The following is a 21,708-nucleotide window of genomic DNA, read 5'->3' as shown; positions in this document are numbered from 1 at the left end:
TTAACCCAAGACTCATCCTAGAAAAACTAAGATCTATATTTCTTAATCAAAGGAACCTTGAACTTGCCACTTAATGGTTTTTTCTTTCTTTCTCCCTTCCTTCCTCTCTTCTTTAATTACTTTTAATCTTTTTGTAGCAAGGCATTAAAAATATATCAAAGTCAGATTTCAACATATACCCAATAAATATTTATTAGGTGCTGGACATTACCTTCCTGAAATTTACAATTGTGAAAATGGGGAGAATGTCAGTAATCAAATTATTATAAGGCAATAAACACTGGGCTTCCTCGGTGGTTCAACAGTAAAGAATCTGCCTGCAAGGCAGGAGACTCAGGAGATGTGGGTTTGATCCCTGGGTAGGGAAGATCCCCTGGAGTAGGAAATGGCAACCCACTCTAGTATTCTTGCCTGGAAAATCCATGAACAAAGGAGCCTGGCCAGCTACAGTCCATGGGGTCACAAAGAGTTGGATACAATCAAAGCAACTGAGCACTCAATAAACAACTAGAAGCTGTAATAGTCTCAAAGAAGGAAATGGATAGGGTGTTGAGAGAGCAAAAACACAGATGACATTTATTAAGCCTGGGAAATCCAGGAAAAGTTTTCCTTAAGAATATTCTTTAGAATTGAGATCTGAAGGATAAAAGGCATAATGCAGGCATAGGCATATACCTTTGCATGGTATATGCAAAGGCCCTGACGCAGAGGGCGCACAGCCTGTTCTAAGAACTTTAAATGGACCAGTCAGCACTAAGCCTTCCTGTTCCAAAGTCTAATACAGGTATCTCCTGCTTTTCAAAAGTTCGCTTTATGCCATTTCACTTTTTTACTAAAGACTGACCTTAGTACCTATTTTGCTAACTGAAAGAAATCCAGAAATGAGTTCTGCTTCTAAAAGGCTAAAAGTAAAAACAGCATTCTGTCTTCGTTCTGCAGTGAGCTATAGAGCCAGCTCACACCCTAAGCAGTAAGAGTAGCATCACCAGGCTCCCACCAAGCATCTCAGCATCAAGCCATCATGGCTTTGAATTGGGAGCATCATTTCATGCATCCCTGGGTAACTGCTTCTTCACTTTATGCCAACAATCCCCAACCTTTCAGCCACCAGGGGCCAGTTTCGCGGAAGACAATTCTTCCATGGACTGGGTAGGGTGTGGTTTCAGGATGATTCAAGTGCATTACATTTATTGTGTACTTTATTTCTGTTCTTATTACGTCAGCTCCACCTCAGGTCATCAGGCATTAGATCCCAGAGGCTGAGGACTTTACATCATTTTAGTTTAGGAAAGGTCTCATAGGACCCTTCTACTTTCAAGATGGCTGGTAAACGTGTCCTCAGGCTGAGACCACACGAGACTTGAGAAAGCTGCCAGCTTCCGCCCTCCACCTCATGAGTAAAGAGCCCTGAAGACTTACCATGTTCATCGATGAAGACATGCATCGCATCCACGGACATCTCATCTTGCACCGATGTTTCAGGCCCACTGATGACTTGCAGCACAGAACTGTCTTGCTGGGAAGTGACCCTGTAGATTATTTGCCTTTGCCTATTGCCCTGGAAACTTAACATATATAAAGGTTTCAAAAATGATGTGGAACATCTCCTTATCCTTAACAAAGAATTAAAAGAAGTAGCCAGTGAATGAGACTGTACCAGCACCAAGTTATATGAGTAAGTTATCCTTACAGGGTTGGGATCTTGGCAGGTTCAGTGAGCCCAGGGCTGGTACTGGTGTGGTCTTGACTTTGCACGTCTGGTTTTCCTTGTTTGGCAATGGGTCCACTGGGTTTCTCACTTTCCAGGATTTCTTCCTTTTTCTCCTGGGAGCAGTTATCTGAAAAACATTGCTTTATGTATTAACATAATACTTAGTAAGAAATTAAGGTGGAAATTTGCGGAAATAAGTTACCAAACTGAAGTAAGAATAAATAGAAACATGTAAATAGCTCCTATGAGGACTCCCCTGGTGGTCCAATGGTTAAGACTTCACCTTCCAATGCAGGGGACGTGGGTTTGATCCCTGGTCAGGGAACTAAAATACCACATGTTGCAGAGCAACTAAGTCTGCACGCCACAGCGAGAGAAGCCCATGTGCCGCAACTACTGAAATACATGGCTAAAGACACACATCAAAGGCCATTTTCAAGGTCACAATGTCTTCTGTATTCTTATGACCAAAGATGCCAATAGCTATGTTCTTCTGCATAAATGTTCGCCCGAGAGAAGAACATGATTGTGTGGTTTGAACATACAGGCTCTTTCAAGGAATGACATTCAGAAAGCCCACCAAGATCTGCCTTAAAAAGTAAAAGATGCTAGCTTCCCTGGGGTCTGAATCCCATCACCATGTGTAAAACAAAGTTTTTCATCCTTAGACTTGAAGTAACTAGAGAAACATTGCTGGCTTCCATGTGAGTCCTGAAGAAAAATATTCCCAGTGCATCTGTGAAACAATTAGAATTGCTTTGGTACAAAAATGTTTGCATTTCATTTGACAGCTTGTCAAGATAGAAGTTTTCACAGCTTTCAAGAATCACATCTGTGAAAAAGTGTTATCATAACAAATAGCTTTAGCCAGTGATCATGTCGCATAAAAACTGCAGGGAGGCATGTTTAGACAGCTCTACATGCTAACACTACATGTATGTGGACTCATTCATTCATGTTGCTTTTAATACATTAGTCTCTCCTTCTCTTAAATGGGCACATAACAAATGCCAACCTATGGGCTACTTTGGGGCTTCTCTGATGGCTTGGTGGTAAAGAACCCTCCTGCCAAGACAGGAGATGCAGGTTCAGTCCCTGGGTGGGAGGATCTCTTGGAGAAGGAAATGGCAACCCACTCCAGTATTCCTGCCTGGGAAATCTCATGGGCAGAGGAGCCTGGCAGACTACAGTCCATGGGGTCGCAAAAGAGTTGGACATGACTTGGTGACAGACAACAACAACAATGGGCTACTTTTCTCCTTTTCCCTTTAAAAATACACATGTAAAGGAATTTTCTGTCTAAAAATAGCACAAGTGAATGGCATATAATTTAAAACTAGAGAAAAGGGGAAAAGTCTTAAATTACTCCTAACCCCACCATGCTGATTCAGGAGCCAATATGATAGATATCACACTGGAAATTTCTTTTAGACATTTTTTTCTCCAAAAATGAAGTCATAATTTAGATATTGTTTTATAACTGTTCTATTTTTCTTAAATTATTACAAATATTTAATGATATATTCTTCTACATCATCCAAAAATGGAAGTTATCTTACATTAATACAGTATAACTTACTAAACTAAATAGAAAAGTTATAAAACAGATGTTTTTGGTGTTGGGTTTTTTTGGATACGCTACAGGCATGTGGGATCTCAGTTCTTTGACCAGGGATCAAACCCATGTCCCCTGTAGTGGAAGCATGGAATCTTAAACAGTGGACCACCAGGGAAGTCCCCAAAAACAGATGTTGTTTTATAACTGTTCTACTTATCTTAAAGTACTATAAATATTTAATGACATGAGATATTCTTCTACATTATTCCCAAATGGAAGCTAAATAGTATTACATTAACATAGTATAATTTAATAAACTAGACTCCTATTCTTATAAATTTAGTGTTTCCATTTTTCTATACCGCAGATATTAATAATCCTTCAATAATCATCTCCACATGCATTCATGATTATTTTCTTAGAAAGTCTAGGAGAAATTGAATATACAAATAGACAATAGCCATGTAATATATATACAAATAGAACTCTGACCCACAATCTACAGAACCAGCTCAGAAAAATAATCCATTAACTACAGTAACCAGCCCAGGAAACTAACATACTATGTACAAGTCACACTTGTCAGAAGTCAGACCACTATTTCTAGCAAACAACTCAGGAAGCCAAATAATAACTCCTGCAACAACCAGCCCAAAATGGACAGGAATTGATTAATAACTAAGAGCTTCCCTAATTTTTATCCCTGCTTCCAACTGCAGAAATCCAACCAATCAGAGAAAGTCAAATATGCTCTTTTAACCAATCATGTTTTTGCCTTTTCATACCATTCATGAGGTTCTTCAGGCAAGAATACTGGAGTGGGTTGCCATTTTCTTTCCCACGATAAAGGACAGAAATGGTAAGGGCCTAACAAACAGAAGAGATTAAGAAGAGGTGGCAAGAACACACAGAACTATACAAGAAATGTATACGTGAAACTATACAAGAAAGGTCTCAATGACCCAGATAACCATGATGATGCAGTCACTCATCTAGAACCAGACACCCCGAAGTGTGAAGTCAAGTGGGCCTTAGGAAGCATACATGAACAAAGCTAGTGGAGATGATGGAATTCCAGCTAAACTGTTTAAAATCCTAAAAGATGATGATGTGAAAATGCTGCACTTGATTTGGCAGCAAATTTGGAAACTCAGCAATGGCCACAGGACTGGTAAAGGTCAGTTTTCATTCCTATCACAAAGAAAGGCAATGCCAAAGAATGTTCAAACTATCATATAATTGTGCTCATTTCACATGCTAGCATGGTTATGCTCAAAATCTTCAAGCTGGGCTTCAGCAGTATGTGAACTGAGAACTTTCAGATGTAAAGCTGGGTTTCAAAGTGGCAGAGGAGCCAGAGATCAAATTGCAAACCTTTGTTGGATTATGGAGAAAGCAAGGGAATTAAAAAAAAAAAAAATCTGCTTCTGCTTCATTGACTACACTAAAGCCTTTGACTGTGTGGATTACAATAAACTGGAAAATTCTTAAAGAGATAGGACCACCAGACCACCTTACCTGTCTCCTGAGAAACCTCAAGCAGGTCAAGAAGCAACAGTTAGAACTGGACATGGAACAAGTGGTGGATAATTGAGAAAGGAGTACAATAAGGCTGTATATTGTCACCCTGCTTATTTAACTTATATGCATAGTACATCATGCAAAAGGCCAGGTTGGAGGAATCACAAGCTGGAATCAAGATTGCCAAGAGAAATATCAACAACCTCAGATACGCAGATGATACCACTATATGGCAGAAAGTGAAGAGGAACTAAAGAACCTCCTGATAAGGCTGAAACGGAGAGTGAAAAAACTGGCTTGAAACTCAACATTCAAAAAACTAAGATCATCACTTAGTTGGGATCATCTACTTGTCCCATCACTTCATGGCTCCAAAATCACTGTAGATGGTGACTGTAGCCATGAAATTGAAAGACACTTGCTTCTTGGAAGGAAAGCTATGACAAATCTAGACAGCATATTAAAAAGCAGAGACCTCACTTTGCCAAAAAACGTCCGTATAGTCAAAGCTGTTTTTTCCAGTAGCCATCTATGGATGTGAGAGTTGGGCCATTAAGAAGGCTGAGCATTGAAGAATAGATGCATTCAAATTGTGGTGTTGGAGAAGACTCTTGAGAGTCCCTTGGACTGCAAAGAGATCAAACCAGTCAATCCTAAAGGAAATCAATCCTGAATACTTATTGGAAGGACTGATGCTAAAGCTGAAGCTCCAAGACTTTGGCCACCTGATGCGAAGAGCCAATTCATTGGAAGAGATCCTGATGCTGGGAATGATTGACAGCAAGAGGAGAAGAGGGCAGCAGGGGATGAGGTGGTTAGATAGCATCACTAGCTCAATGGACAAGAATTTGAGCAAACTCCAGGAGATAGTGAAGGACAGAGGAGCCTAGCATGCTGCAGTCCATGGGGTCACAAGGAGGTGGACAGGACCTAGTCAATTACAATAATAAACCAATCACATCAATTGCTATAATCTCGCCTCCAGCTTCCCCAGGCCAATAACTTCCAACCACACCTGGAATCTTCCTTTTTTCCACTACAAAGCTTTCTTCTCTGCCTGCCTCAGAGTTTCTGCCAGAATGCTGGTGGTTGCATCTTTTGTAGCAAGCTCTAAATAATAGCCTTACTTTTTCTCAGTTGAGCGGTTTTTGTTTATTTCCACAAAATAAAATAAAGCTGTATCAAAACAAAACGGAAACATGGTTTTAAAGTCTGTTGGTAAGTATGCGGGTTTCTATAGCCTCAAATTCTAGAATATCCCCAAGATCTAAAGATAATCCTAAAGGCCTTTGTGGAGGCAACCTGGGTTGGAAATAAGAGTACCATAAAGAGCACCAGATAACTACATATAAAAGAAAGAGATTAGACCATTTCCTCACACCAGATACTAAAAGTAAACTCAAAATGGGTTAAAGACCTAAATATAACATCAGAAACCAAAAATCTCCTAGAATAAAACATAGGCAAAGAGCTCTTTGACATAAATTGAAGTATTACTGTTTGCATCTGTTTCCTAAGGCAAAGAAAACAAAAGCAAAAATTTAAAAAATGGGACATAATTAAATTTAAAAGCTTTTGTACAACAAAGAAAACCATCATCAAAATAAGCAGACAATCTAATGACTGGGAGAAAATACTTGCAAATGATATGACAGACAAGGAGTTAATATCAAAATATATGAACAGCTCATACAAATCAATAACAAAAAACAATCAACCTGATTCAAAAATGAGCAAAAGATCTGAATAGACATTTTTCCAAAAAAGACATACAGATGGCCAACAGGCACATGAAGATGGCCAACATCACTAATCACTGGAGAAATGCAAATCAAAACCACAATGAGATATCACCTCACATCTGTCAGAATGGCCATCATCACAAAGTCTACAAATAAGAAATGTTGGTGAGGATGTAGAAAAAAAGGGATGTTGGTAGGAATGCAAACTGGTACAGCCACTATGGATTATGGAAGTTTGTCAAAAAACTGAAAATAGAACCCACATATGACCTAGTAATCCTATTCCTGGGTATTTATCTGAAGAAAACAAGCACACTAATTCAAATGATACATGCACCCCAATGTTCAAAGCAGTATTATCTACAGTAGCCAAGATACATAAGCAGTCTATGTGTCCATCAACAGATGAATGGATAAAAAAGATGTAGTATAAGTATTTACAATGGAATATTACTCAACCATAAAATAGAATGAAATTTTGCTGTCTGCAACAACATGGACTTGGAATTATTATGCTTAGTGAAGTAAGTTGAGAGAGACAAATACAGTAGGTTATCACAGATACATGTAATCTAAAAAATAAAACAAACTAGTGAATATGACAAACAGAAATAACACAGATGTAGAGAGCAAACTAGTGATTATCAGTGGGGAGAGAGAAGGGAAAGAGGTAAGACAGGAATAAAGAATTAAGAGGTACAAACGACCATATTTAAAATAAATAAGCTACAAGGATATATTGTACAGCACAGGAAATATAGCTAATATTTTATAACTTTAAATAAAATACAATCTTTAAAAATTGAGAATCATTGCTATATAATCCTGAAAAACATATAGGATTGTGTTGATATTGATCCTATAAAACACATATAGGATTGCACATCAACTGTATTTTAATAAAAAAAAAAAAGGGAGGAGAATAAATCACAGGACAATAAGAAGAGCAAACGCTTGGTAGTTTTTAAAAAATAAATTAAGAAAAAACCTCTGACCCTTCCTGGAATAGACATATAATCCACTCCAACTTCCCCCTCCCTGTTGTAGGTACAACTGCTGCTGCTGCTAAGTCACTGCTGTCGTGTCCGACTCTGTGCGACCCCACAGACGGCAGCCCACCAGGCTCCCCCGCCCCTGGGATTCTCCAGGCAAGAACACTGGAGTGGGTTGCCATTTCTTTCTCCAATCCTGTTGTACCTACAAGTTCCCAATAGCCAAACCTGTTCCTGTCCCAACAACCAAGCCTGATTCTTTCCAAAGAAAACCTCATAGCATCCACATCTCTTTCCAACTCAACCCTGTTCTGATTAAATATGGCTGGCTGAAAAGTTTAAGAGCAGAAACTTTAGACAGACGAAATAAATCTCACATAATAGCCAGAGGGGAAACTCAGAACAGATGGCTGAAATTGATCAAGTAATAAGACTTTTAACATATTTCCCTAATTGAATCATCACAGTACATCTGTAACATATTATTATTCCTGCTTTACTGAAGAAACTGCAGCTCAGAAGGATATGGTGAATGGCCCAAGCTCATGCAGCTGGCACCGCAAAACCAAAATTTGGCCCTGGGCTGTCAGGTTCCAAAGCCAGGGATCTGTCCACCCCACTCACAGCTCCCCAGGAAGATACACATCGTCTGGCTCAGCACTATCCAATACAGTAGCCCGTAGCCACATGTGGGGCTATTTAAATAAAGTAAAATTCAATCAAATTAAAAACCGCATTTCTGCACAATCCCCATTTCAAGTATTTAATAGCTGCAAGTGGCCAGTAGCCACTGGTGGTGGCAGATACAGGACACTTCCATCACTGAAGAAGGTTCCACCAGACAACGCTAGTCAAGATCCATGAATCTTTACATTAACTGGGGGGTAAGCAATCCAAAGCTCATATCAGAAAGATGTCTAGTATCTCAGAGTAACCAATGCTTTCTCGTACTGCACATGTTTGTTAAGAAGTTTACCTTTCCTGTCCATGTTACTTTATACACAAATCCTGGATACATAGATGTAGTAAAAAGGTGAATACATTCAGTTCACATAATTTAAATATTCAAATATTGATGAAATTTTGTGCAAGAGTGGACTGATCCACTAGCAGGACAAGCCTTTTGAAGAGCACCAGAAAGACAAAAGGAACAAGAACAAACTGCTGGGAGCTACCACTGTGGAGCCAAAGGGACCTCTGACTGTCCCAGAGAACGGCCAATAATAAAGGGGCAATCCTAGAATGAAGAAATGCTACAGACCCATGAACCACAACTTCCTGCAAGCAATCCTACTGTATAGATATGCTCTCAGAGATCTATAAAGAAATGATGTACTCAAAAATCAGAGAAATGTGGACATTTAAAGTTAAAAGACTATAGGGACTTCCCTGGCAGTCCAGTGTTAGGACTCGTCACTTCCACCGCAGGGGGCCTGGCTCAGATCCCTTCTCAGGGAACTAAGATCCTGCATATCATGCAATTCAGCCAAAAAAAAGAAAAAGAACATAAAGAAAGACTTTGCAGAAACTTTAGTCCAGTAACATCCCTTGCCAGGGAAGAAACTGAGCTCAGAGATATTAAGTAACCTGAAAACGAGTGAATCTTATATTCATGCAGGAAATACAGTTTTATTATTTATGAGTGTTGACTCTGGAGCAACACCGAGATCAAAGCTCAGCTCCAGACTTACTAGACTAACTTGGAAAACTTAGAGAAAACCACCTTTCCAGAAGGAATGATAAAAGAACCCATAACACAAGGTTATATGAGGAGCAAATGAGTGAAGCTGTATATAATTCACTCCATTATACAGTAACTGTATAATTTATTGTTCAAGCTGGGAACACTTTTGTGAGAGAGAGGTGGTGCTATTAATAATTATGTTGGCAAAACACGTGTTAACAAGGACCTCGTCGAACAAACCACCACAGATGATCACCCTCGTTAATATCTATAAAGGGTTTAGGACAGTGCCTGGCATAAATTGGGCTTCCCTGGTGGTTCACATCAGGAGACCAGGATTTGATCCCTGGGTCAGGAAGATCCCCTGGAGAAGGAAATCGCAACCCACTCCAGTCTTCTTGCCGGGAGAACCCCATGGACAGAGGAGCCTGGCAGACTACAGTCCAAGGGGTTGCAAAGAATCAGACACGGCTGAGCAACTAACACTTTCACTGGCATATATTAAGGGCCGTGTGTTATAATTATGTTTACAACTTGGGATAGTTAGGAAATTCAGCATACAGGACTGTATAACAGAATTCAACAGAAAAGTGGATTCCTTAATTTGCTTTACAATCTCTTTCCCAGAATGCATCTATTTTATAATGGAAGAGACATCCATTGAAGGCTCTCATCACCATGGTAACATATAATTGCTTATTTCATTAGAAATAAATATTCCTGCCTTCTAGGGAAGCCAAATCTTCATTACTATGCCTAAAATTTCCTGGAGGAGAGAGCCAGTTTTAATCTATGTTCATCACACAGCTTGGCTTTGGCACACTCAGCAAATATCAGTGAGGAGCCAAACAGCCAACAATTACACAATAGCTGTCCTGCTGTTTGCAAAATCTAATCACAGAAAGCCAATGACAAAGAGAGACACTGCCTTCTCTGCATCAGCAGGACAGAAGAGATGTGGGATCCTACCTGCAGGAAGCCTGCTGTCTTTGCTCTGCTCTGTTGGCTCATTCCTTTGGTTACACACCACCACCTTGGAAGTATTAATCGATTCTAACAAGGAGACAAATTCCAGGAAGTTGGATTCATTTGGTACTTGTCCTTCCTTGGCCTCTAAGTCAGATTTGGAAGTCGGCATTGTTTGCTCTTTATCATTAATAATTTCTGCAGAACTTTTGCTCAAGAAGACATCCGTCCCACTGTCTACGCTGAGGACCCGGGCATGTCTCTTCTCCTGGCTGGTTCTACAAGATGATGGACCAAGGTTGGCCTGGGCTTCCGTTCCCACCTCAGACTCAGAGATCATGTGAGGTGTAGGTGGGGGGGTTGCACAGTGGTCTCCTGAGGAAGGACTGCGGTCCTGGGTGGCACTGCCCCCCTCCCCAGATTCATAGCCAGAACACGGGTTGGAGGATGCCTCCACCATCAGTCTCTCTGGCGTCCTGCCACTTCCATTGCTTTCGGGACACACCATGCCTCCTGCATCCTCAGACAGCTGGAGGGTGATGACGGGAATTCTCATCTGCTCCACATTTGGGGGACCGGCCGCCCCTGGGGGAGCTGGCTCAGCATCAGCCTGGAAGCCAGATGGCTGAGTACCAACCGCCTTGAGATGGAGCGAGCTTTCCAAGTCTGTCATGGAGTTGGGAGTACTGCTCATGGTGATGACAATCCTAATGGGTTCGTGCAGACTCAGCGGGTCACCAGGCTGAGAAGTATCTATCAGAGTGACGGCGACCTCACTATCTGAGTCGCCCACGTCCTGGTTCAAGGTCGAGTCCACCTGCTGGGAAACTGGCTCCTGCCCAGGTCTGGCGATGACGGTGTTACACTGAGGGCAGCTGCTGCTCAGGCTGTCCTGAGGCGACTTGCTCTGCAGCTTGTCCCTGATGGAGGCATAATTACCAGGTTCTGGAATCAAGACAGAATTCTCACTCCCCCAAGGTTGGACAGAAACGCCCGTCTCCAGTAAGTCGTACTGAGACAAAGACAGGTAGGGCGACTTCTTTATGGCTTCTTTGTCCACCAAGCCACCCTCGGATCTGTGGTGGAAGGGGGGCTGCCCCCTGCCCCCTCTTTCCTTCCCTTGATCACTGATGCAAGTTTCCGCCACAACGGGCTTCAGCGGTATTGCCGATGTGGTAACGGTTCCCAGCACAGGTGCTTTAGAAGCAGGTAAGCTTTCCGTTTTGATACCAGGTGAGGTAGATGACACTGGTGCTATGGGTTGGTCATCTGACAGAATGACACCTGAAATCAACAACAGCATCTTGATTTCCATCCAGAATGGATGAATGATGTCCCAGAGCAAGACCAAATAATAATAAATGATTATTATTATATATAATAACAATAAAAAATTTAAAATAACACCAGCAACAAATGTGATTAGATGCTTATTTTTAAAATACCACCTCTGCTGTGAAATTGTTCTTGAAATCTCTATATTTAAGATAATAATTCAGACTTTTAGCTTTCCCTCTTTTGTGGCCCTGGGAGTCAGACTCCTGCATACTCAGTTGCTCAGTCATGTCCAGCTCTTTGCAACACTATAGACTGTAGCCTGCCAGGCTCTTCTGTCCATGGAATTTCCCAGGCAAGAATACTGGAATGGGTTGCCACTTTCCTCTCCAGGGGGATCTTCCTGACCCAGGGATGAAACCCACATCTCGTGAATTGGCAGGCGAATTCTTTACCACTGAGCCACCTGGGAAGCTTGGGAGGCAGACTAGTGTGATTTAAACAACATGTTTGCAATCAGAAAGATGCTGGCCATGCTATTTACTAGCTACAGTACATTGGGTAAGTTACTTAATCCTTCTAAACCAAGGCAGGGAGGCTCCAAAATATATGGTTGGCCAAAAAGTTCATTCAGATTTTTCTGTAAGATGTAATAAAAAAAACCATAACAAACTTTTTGGCCAATCCACTATAGCACTTGACAAGCCAAAGCAGCTTGGATTTTATAATGTGACCTCAGCAGAAGTTTTTCAAAGCAGAGAAAAGAAGAGGTTCACTCAGGCCTCCAAAAGTTCTTTTCTAAGTCTTCTAAGTCTTGCTTCTCAGTGGCGCTAGTGGTGAAGAACCTGCCTGCTAAGGCAGGAGACGTAAGAGACATGGGTTTGATCCCTGGGTCAGGAAGATTCCCTGGAGAAGGGAATGGCAACCCACTCCAGTATTCTTGCCTGGAGAATCCCACAGATGGAGGAGTTTGGCAGGCAAAGAGACAAGAACAACTGAAGTGACTTCGCATGCACACAAGTCTTCTGAAGGCAGTCAAAAAACAATAGAAATCTTAGCAAAAAATTAAAATAACTATTTGGGGTGGGAGGATTAAAAGGAAATCCCAGAAACAAAATTTGTAAATTGGGAGAAATGCAAATACACAGAACACAATGTTGTTAAGTGGTTAAGAATCCGCCCTTCCAATGCAAAGGGTAGGAGTTCAATCCCTGGTAGAAGAACTAAGATTCCCACAGGCCAGGTGGTAGGTACAGCCAAAAAATTGAAAAAGAAAGCAAGTATGTGTGTTGATGATGAATTTACCTATTTTATATCAGCTATTATTAGCTTTATGGAAAGAGGCATAGATTGGAGAAAGGACAATGAAATATGATCAATACAATATCACAGTCTGAACATAGACATGATATAAAAATTCTGATAAATAATTAAAATGAAGAGTTAAAGAAATGAAGGTAAAATATAAATATACAACCTTAGGTACAGTTCTAAATCTTAATGACCTCACTGGCATTTGGCTTTACAAAAACTACTTTGTGTTTCACTGAGGATAATGCTGTGATAAAATATTGAATAATGAGAATGAGCACTCTACCTTTGAGATCTTCCACTGTTTCCTGCGCTGGCAGGTCCTAAATAAATGAAAGAACAAAAATCAATCAATGACTCAGCTCCCTTGCTCACTTCCAGGCAGTCAGCAGACACGGAACAACAACCACTGTTTTTATGGCAGGTGGGGAGGAGACAAGATAGTGTCCACTATACTGGACACTGCATGTATGAGACAAATGGGTAAAGACGGACACTAAAATATACAGAGGTACAGACGTCCACCCAAGACCCCAGTGCTGGGATAAGGGGGAGTTTGATAATTAAGAAAGTAAGAAGACCAATAATGTGCTACTTTATATTGTAAGGAAGAGAGTCCAAGAAAGTGGATCTAGTGGGAAAAAGGTGATTTAAGCGTGATTTCAAGTGCAGTGAGGGAGTGGACTCCAGGGGAGGGCACTGAAAATGCGATGACTGAGATGGACGACAGACAAGACCAGGGAAGGGCAGGGCGGGTGTGCTTCTGGGGTCTGGTCACGGGCAGTCCCAGGAGGGTGGGCGGGCTGCAGAGGAGGCTGGGGGTGCGCTCCACGGGATTAGGTGTTTATCTCAGGGCCCAGGGACACCCCTCAGGTCACTGCCACCCAAAGACAAGTACTGACACGTGTGAAGAGAAGCCACTGCCACTGAACACCTCTGGAACCAACAAACCAGCAGCGTGAGGAGAGTGGGAGAGAAAACAGACCACTCACCAGGAGCCCAGAAGAGCGACGGGAGCTTACGCTCTGTCCTCCGGAGCGGCCGCGGAGAGGAGGGGTGGGCAGGGTTCGCTCGGCTTCTTCTTTGCCGCTGCCAGTCTGCCCGTTGCTGCTAACCCAGCGTGAGAAACACAGGGGTAGTGATATTATGAAACAGAACTACGGCCCTTTCGGCATTAGTCCCTGAACAACTGTTCTCCTTGTTTCCACTTTGTCAGATTCACGACAGACACAACTGAATAGTACTTGGCCATAAAAAAGAATAAAACAATGCCATTTGGAGCACCATGGGCAGACCTAGAGATTATCACACTAAGGGAAGTAAGTGAGAAGGACAAATACCATATGACATCACTTACATGTGGAATCTAACATATGACACAAATGAATTTATTTACTAAACAGAAATGACTCACAGACACAGAAAACAAACTTACAGCTATAAAAGGGGAAAAGGAGAGGGATGAATAAATTAGGAATTTGGGATTAACGTATACACACTGCCATATATAAAATAAATAAACAAGATCCTACTGTATAACATGAGGAACTCAACTTGATCTTTTGTAATAACCTATGTGGGAAAAGAATCTGAAAAAGAATCCCTTTGCTATACACCTGAAATTAATATAACATTGTAAATCAACTATACGTCCATAAATCCATATACAAACAAAAAGGAAAAATCATGGCATACAAACTTTACTTTTAAAAGCTAAAAACGTTTAAAATAAGACATACTCTCTTAAAGAACTATCAGAAATAAGACCAAGAATAGTGACAAATGCCCACATGAGAATTATCTTTACTATTTTAGTTCTACACAATGTTACTTTTAAATTAACAAACACAAATTTCCTGAAAATACTCGCGTGTGCTAAGCATTTAAATGATGAGATAGAAAGACTAAAGAAAAATATTTTGTTATGCTAAGCCTAATGCAAATGAATTTCAGAGCATGATATAAGGTCACATTAAACAGTCAATTAAACCATCTGGACCATCAACATTTTTTATGCCTAAGTATATATGTAAATAGAAGAAAAATGTACATATTTGTGTCTGGCTCTCCTGGCATATTTTCATAAACAACAAATAAATGAGCAAAATTATTTTAATCAAGATTAAAACATTTAAATTATAAACTGATGCATTAATTAGAAATGTTACCTTGGATTTCTGTGATTAGTTATATGGTCACTGTTGGCCTCTTTGTCTTTACTTGGCTTTTCTTTCTTTCCAGAGGGTTTTTGCTGGATCACTTCTCCTTTATCAAACATGAGGTGTAGGCGATAACTGACCAATTTAATTATTGTGAAGAATATGGTCACTGAACTGCAGTAAAAAAATACAGTGATGGCATCTGGAGGAAAAGCCTAGAGAAGAGAAAAGAAAGGGAAAAAATTATTTGCTTGTAGGAGTATCTTTTATCTTATATATGAAAATATTTTTAAGTATTTATTAAGCATAAATTGGGCAAAGTTTCAAATTTTATTAGCTATGTAACTTTTTCTTTTCTTAATACCCAAGGAGAAAGAGCTATTACCTTTTTATCTTTTTAAAAAGTCTGTCTTATTTCTCAGATTCTACCACTAGCTGCAATGACCAAGATTTGATTTGCAGACAGGAACCTCACAGAATGAAAGACACAGTATAGCAAGACTCTCCACTCCTACTAGCTCTTTTCTATAGTCAGATCTGGTCTTCTTGTGCACATGGTCTTCAAGGCCGGAGAAAGGCCTTTGAGATGCTGTTTTCTTCAACAAAACACAAACACCCTTGCAGAGAACAGAGGAAAGGAGAAAGAAATTTAAATAAAAAAAAACTGATTTCTCATTGGGTTAATTTCATCAAGCCATGGATTTTTCTAGTGGCGTGATGTAAGCAAGGGCTCTATGAGAGTGTATTGTTTCTAAAACACAGAAGGATAATCCCTCTCCTGGGCATATATCCAGAGAAGAATATGATCCGAAAGGAAACATACACCCCAATGTTCACGGCAGCACTGTTTACGACAGCCAAGACATGGAAGCAATCTAAATGTCCATCAACAGATGAATGAATAAAGAAGATGTGCTACATACATGTATACAATGGAATATTATTTAGCCATTAAAAAGGATGAAATAATGCCAGCTGCAGTAACTTAGATGGACCTAGAGACTGTCATACTTAGTGAAGTCAGTCAAAGCGAAATATCACATGATATCCCTTATATGAGGAATCTAGAAAAGAAATGATACAAATAAACTTATTTACAAACAGAAACAGGATCACAGACTTACAGAATGGATTTATGGTTACTAGAAGGGGAGGGATAGTTAGGGAGTTTGGGATCAACATGTACACACTGCTAAATTTAAGATGGATAACCAACAAGAACCTAGTAGCACATGGCACTGTTACACAGCAGCCTGGATGGGAGACGAGTTTGGGGGAGAATGGATACGTGTACGTTTATGGCCGAGTCACTCTGCTGTGCACCTAAAACTATCACAACATTGTTATAGGCTATACTCCAATATAAAATAGAAAGTTCAAAAAAACAAAAGGCAGAGGGATATTTCCATCAGTAACAAAGGATCTTTACATGGAGATAATGGTGAGGCTCAGTTTGATTCTGTCCACTCCCCTCAAGAAACAAGTATTAATAGAATCACTGAGATCCATTTAATTCTCCCCTCACATCTCTTCTTATTTCTCTCACAGACCATAAACCATGATGGGTTTTCCAGTCCTTCCTAAATGAAATTCTTATCTTCTGGGATAGAAATGAATCCCTGAGTGTCTCAAGATGATACTAAGTACAGACTCAATAGAGTGAGACCTTTTTCATCAACGCATCTCCCAGAGGGGCCTCAGAAAGACAGTGATGAGTCCAGTCTGTGCTGTAACATGGAACACAGCTAGGCATGGAGACCACATTGCCTGGCCACCTTCTGGTCCCACGCAGCCTCTGCACAACTTGTCCTGGTCTTATCTGATAGTTTACCATCTAGGTAACACGATTTCTAAACAGAATAATAATGGGTTATCACTCAGATGTGTCTGACTCTTTACGACCTCATGGAATATACAGGTCAGAATACTGGAGTGGGTAGCCTTTCCCTTCTCCAGGGGATCTTCCCAATCCAGGGATTGAACCCAGGTCTCCCGCATTGCAGGTGATTCTTTACCAGCTGAGCCATAAGGGAAGCCTGAACAGAATAGACAAACCAAAAGAACAACCAAGAAAGATCGCCAACAGGAAAAGTCAAAGTGACAAATCTTCTTCACCACTGACTTGTTTTTATCTCATGGGGAAAAAATTCCACAAATAATATAAGCTCATAAATAAATAAATGAAAGAATGATTAAATAAGATAATATTAGACAGACAGATAATATATAAAGTCAGTTTCCCTTCCTGAAAGCAGACAAGTGTCACATTTACACATGTATCTCCTCATGAGAAGTTGTGAAGAATCTCAAGGAATGTATAGACAAATTAGGAAGAGAGATAAAGAGGTCATTAACAGCCTTCATCACCTTTTTTAACCTGTCTATATATTTCAGGTCTAAAATATATTTTTTAAATAGGCTAAAAGAAAAGAGGAGAGTGAAAAAGTTGGCTTAAAGCTCAACATTCAGAAAAGTAAGATCATGGCATCCAGTCCTGTCACTTCATGGGAAATAGATGGGGAAACAGTGGCTGAATTTATTTTGGGGGGCTCCAAAATCACTGCAGATGGTGATTGCAGCCATGAAATTAAAAGATGCTTACTCCCTGGAAGGAAAGTTATGACCAACCTAGATAGCATATTAAAAAGCAGAGACATTACTTTGCCAACGAATGTCCATCTAGTCAAGGCTGTGGTTTTTCCAGTGATCATTTATGGATATGAGAGTTGGACTGTGAAGAAAGCTGAGTGCCAAAGAATTGATGCTTTTGAACTGTGGTGTTGGAGAAGACTCTTGAGAGTCCCTTGGACTGCAAGGAGATCCAACCAGTCCATCCTAAAGGAGATCAGTCCTGGGTGTTCATTGGAAGGACTGATGCTGAAGCTGAAACTCCAATACTTTGGCCACCTGATGTGAAGAGTTGACTCATTGGAAAAGACCCTGATGCTGGGAGGGATTGAGGGCAGGAGGAGAAGGGGACGACAGAGGATGAGATGGCTGGATGGCATCACTGACTTGGTGGACATGAGTTTGAGTAAACTCCGGGAGTTTGTGATGGACAGGGAGGCCTGGCATGCTGCGATTCATGGGGTTGCAAAGAGATGGACATGACTGAGCGACTGAACTGAACTAAACTGAAAAGAAAAGAATGAAATAATGCCATTTGAAACAACATGGATGGACCTAGAGATTATCACTTTAAGTGGAGTAAGTCAGAAAGACAAAGACAAATATATATCACTTATGTGTGGAACCTAAAATAGGACACAAATGAACCTACCTATGAAACAGAAACAGACTCAGAGACATGGAGAACAGACTTGTGACTGCCAAGAGGGGTTGGGTGGGAGTAGGGATAGGTTGGGTACCAGAAGTGGGAGGGTGGAGAGAGGGAAAATTAAAAGAAAGTGGTCAAAACTTATAACAGTAATAAGTACTAAGGATGTAGTGTACATGATGACTATAGTTAACATTGCTGTATGATATAAAAGAAAGTTGTTAAGAGAGCAGGTCCTAAGAGTTCTCATCACAAGAATTCTGTTCTTCTCTTTCTATTGAATCCATTGTATATAGGAGATGCTTAATGTTAACTAAGCCTATGCTTTGCTGTGATAATCATTTCACAATATATGTAAATCAAACCACTAGGATGTATATCTTAAACGTTGAGTGTCAATTATTATTCAGTAAAAGTGGGAGGAAAAGAAGGAAGATTTTAAAGAGTTTTTAATAAAGAGTAAATCCCAGCAGGGCTTCCCTGGTGGCTCAGTGGTAAAGAATCCACCAGACAATGCAGGAGGTGCAGGTTCGATCCCTAGTCCAGGAAGATCCCACATGCCTCAGAGCAGCTAAGCCTGTGACCACAACCACGGAGTCTGTGCTCTAGAGCCTGGGAACCACAATTACTGAGCGCACACACTCTATAGCCTATGCTCTGCAACAAGAGAAGCCATCACAATGAGAAGCCTGAGCACCACATCTAGAGAGTAGCTCCCGCTCAACACAGCTAGAAAAAGAACACGTGGCACCAAAGACCCGGAACAGCCATAAATAAACAAAATTTTTAAAAATAAATAAATCCCAGCAAATGTCTATGAGAACAGATCAGCAAACTGCCATATACAAATTACATTCAAAAACTGTTTGAACTATAATGTAACTTGGGTTTCATAGTATTCCAGTTAGTAGCGGTAGCAAAGTGCTCGCAAATACACATGGACTCCCCTGGATTTTCCAGCCTCCCTTGCAGTCTGGTGGGGGCCACTTTTGACCAATGGACTATGAGCAGAAGTGGTCAATGTCACTTCTAAGCCTAAACAATTATAAGCTCGGTGCATCCTCCATGCCCTTCTCCTCTTTAGCTGATCATGTCAGAGGTCATGATTTCCCAGATCTATCCCCAAGATGATAGAGCCTCTTCAGCCTGTGCTCCTGGGTGACTCTGTGGAACAAGGACCTTCAGACCCCGGATGGACATATAACAGAAGCGAGAAATAAACCTTTGATTCATTGAACCAGATCTGGGCTGTGGCACCTAGCATGGCTTCACCTAAATGTCAGGGTTCCATTTTATGAGGAAGCTTCCCTTCAAATCAGATTAGAGATAAAACTAAGATATAGGGAAAAGAAGGCTAGGGAAGAAGGATGAGAGAAAAGGTTACATATGAATACTGGGGAATTCATTTGGAAAAAAACTGACTTGCCACAATAAGAAAAGATATTAGTTTTCAGTTCATTCTTATACCTATGTGCTATAGCATAAGCTTAGTAATGTTGAAATTAAGAGAAGGCAACAAGTTAGAATTTGAAGTTAACATGAGTATCAGTAACTAGTTTGCAACTCAGGTAAGAACAGTTCTTGTCTCATCCTCAATGAAGGACCACTTAGAACTTTGTCACATCACCGAAAATCCCCTACACCACACCAGACTGTAGAGATACATATTTTACTGAAACTTCCCTTGTAGACAGGAAAGATGCCACAGCATGTGACACATGGCACGTTATACATTCTCTGCTCTACTGAGTCTTTTAAAAACCTCTCCCTTCAGCAGACCCTCCAAATGGAATGAGCGTCTTCTCTGTTTATTATTCAATAAAATAATAAATGACATCAATGAGATGTCCCCATTTATTATTCATTTTTTTATATTTACTTATGTGGCTGTGCCAGGTCTTAGTCACAGCATGCAGGATCTTCTATCTTCCTTGTGGCATCAGGATCTTTTAACTGCAGCATGTAATCTCTTAGTTTCAGCATGTGGGATCTAGTTCCCTGACCTGGGATTAAACCCAGGCCCCCTGCATTAGGAGCTTGGAGGCTTAGCCACTGGACCACCAGGGAAGTTTTCAAATGTTTCCTTTTTATGCTATATAAATAAGCTCTGCTCAGGTTCCCCCAATTCTACATTCCCAGGGAGATCACTGAAAATTACTTTCACGGCCATTTTACTGCTGATCTTTTTATGCTCAATCAACAAAAATCTCCAGCTTCCAGAATTTTCTCTCCTATAAGTGTACATGCAGGGAAAGGAGGAGGGTTTAGGAAGGACTCTGTCATGAATGAGCAGCATTATATTCATGCTTAATTTCAACCCCAAATCTTTCCCCCAATATAAGGTATATTCAGATTTTGAATAGAGGTTTACTTGCTCTAAGGTAAATCATATTTCTCTCTCCTTTCCATGAACTTATCATTTGAACACATCTTTACTAACAATAAGAGGCAATATTTTTTCAAAAGTATATCCCTGGCCAAAGATAAGCTATATGTCATTTTCTGATCCATTATTAGGATAACTAGTCATATCATCATTCGAGTGAACTTTTTTCTGACAAAATTCATGAAAAATAACGTTACCAACTAAGCATTATGAATACAATAATTTGCATTTCTTGCTAAACTGGGTTTCTTGGGATTTAGCATTCCCTAGAAGCACCTGTCGTGTGTATATCCCAATGGTTCACAGCTCTCCCCGTGGGACCCACCTCTGTTCCTTCTGCTTACAGCTCTGGTTCTTTCACAGTCACAATCATTTTTTTTATATATCCTTACTTCCCTGGTGGCTCAGATGGTAAAGCGTCTACCCACAATGCAGGAGACCTGGGTTCAATCCCTGGGTCAGGAAGCTCCCCTGGAGAAGGAAATGGCAGCCCACTCCAGTACTCTTGCCTGGAAAATCCCATGGATGGAGGAGCCTGGTAGGCTACAGTCCATGGGGTTGCAAAGAGTCGGACAAAACTGAGCAACTTCACTTCACTTATTGTGGCAAAATACATATAACAAAATTTACCATCTTAACCATTTCAAAATGTACAGTTCAGGGGCATTAAGTCCACTCCTAGTGTTGTGCACCCATCACCACCATCCATCCAGAGAGTCTTTTCATCTTCCCAAACTGATGAACTGAGCTTTCCTTGGGAGCTGACAAAGCCGAGTTCAGGGAGAAGTCTCGAGAAGTCGCTGAATCACGGCGAGGAGGCAGGCTCCCACACTAGCTGCTTGGTGAGTGCTCCTGAGATGACAAGTGCGGGCCTTGTGAGGGACAGAGGATCCTGCAGAGTGACATCACATGAGACCAGCACTGTGAGAGGCACTGGATGATGGAGAGGGGACCAAGGGCCCCAATCTCCTGAGTCAGAGCAAGAAAAGGGCTTAAAGAATCAGGCCTGGTGGTGGGCATAGGGGTGCACTTCTGTGCAAAATGGGAGTGGAGATTTCTAAGAAGGGAAGAATTTCTGATAACCAAGGGATACAAGTAGGACTGTATGCCTCTTTCTTGACGTCAA

At 40.8% G+C, this 21,708-nt stretch overlaps 1 protein-coding gene across 3 annotated transcripts in view; it reads right to left on the bottom strand.

Moving 5' to 3' along the window:
• The window catches only part of PCNX2 (pecanex 2), a 302,174-nt gene that overhangs the window by 263,422 nt on the left and 17,044 nt on the right, over positions 1-21,708 (bottom strand). For 2 of the 3 annotated variants that reach the window (XM_043477085.1, XM_043477087.1), the window contains exons 2-7: positions 14,929-15,134; positions 13,753-13,870; positions 13,047-13,083; positions 10,178-11,458; positions 1,691-1,838; positions 1,420-1,565 (exon numbers count right to left, since the gene is read on the bottom strand). In XM_043477085.1, coding sequence (XP_043333020.1) covers positions 1,420-1,565; positions 1,691-1,838; positions 10,178-11,458; positions 13,047-13,083; positions 13,753-13,870; positions 14,929-15,134 — 1,936 coding nt within the window. The remainder of the gene's footprint in view (positions 1-1,419; positions 1,566-1,690; positions 1,839-10,177; positions 11,459-13,046; positions 13,084-13,752; positions 13,871-14,928; positions 15,135-21,708) is intronic. The other variant, XM_043477086.1, reaches the window with a different exon arrangement.

Source organism: Cervus canadensis, chromosome 8 (assembly GCF_019320065.1).
Source record: "Cervus canadensis isolate Bull #8, Minnesota chromosome 8, ASM1932006v1, whole genome shotgun sequence".
NCBI lineage: Eukaryota > Metazoa > Chordata > Mammalia > Artiodactyla > Cervidae > Cervus > Cervus canadensis.
The sequence above is the reverse complement of the archived record's forward strand: the minus strand, read 5'-3'. Positions and strand labels throughout refer to the sequence as shown.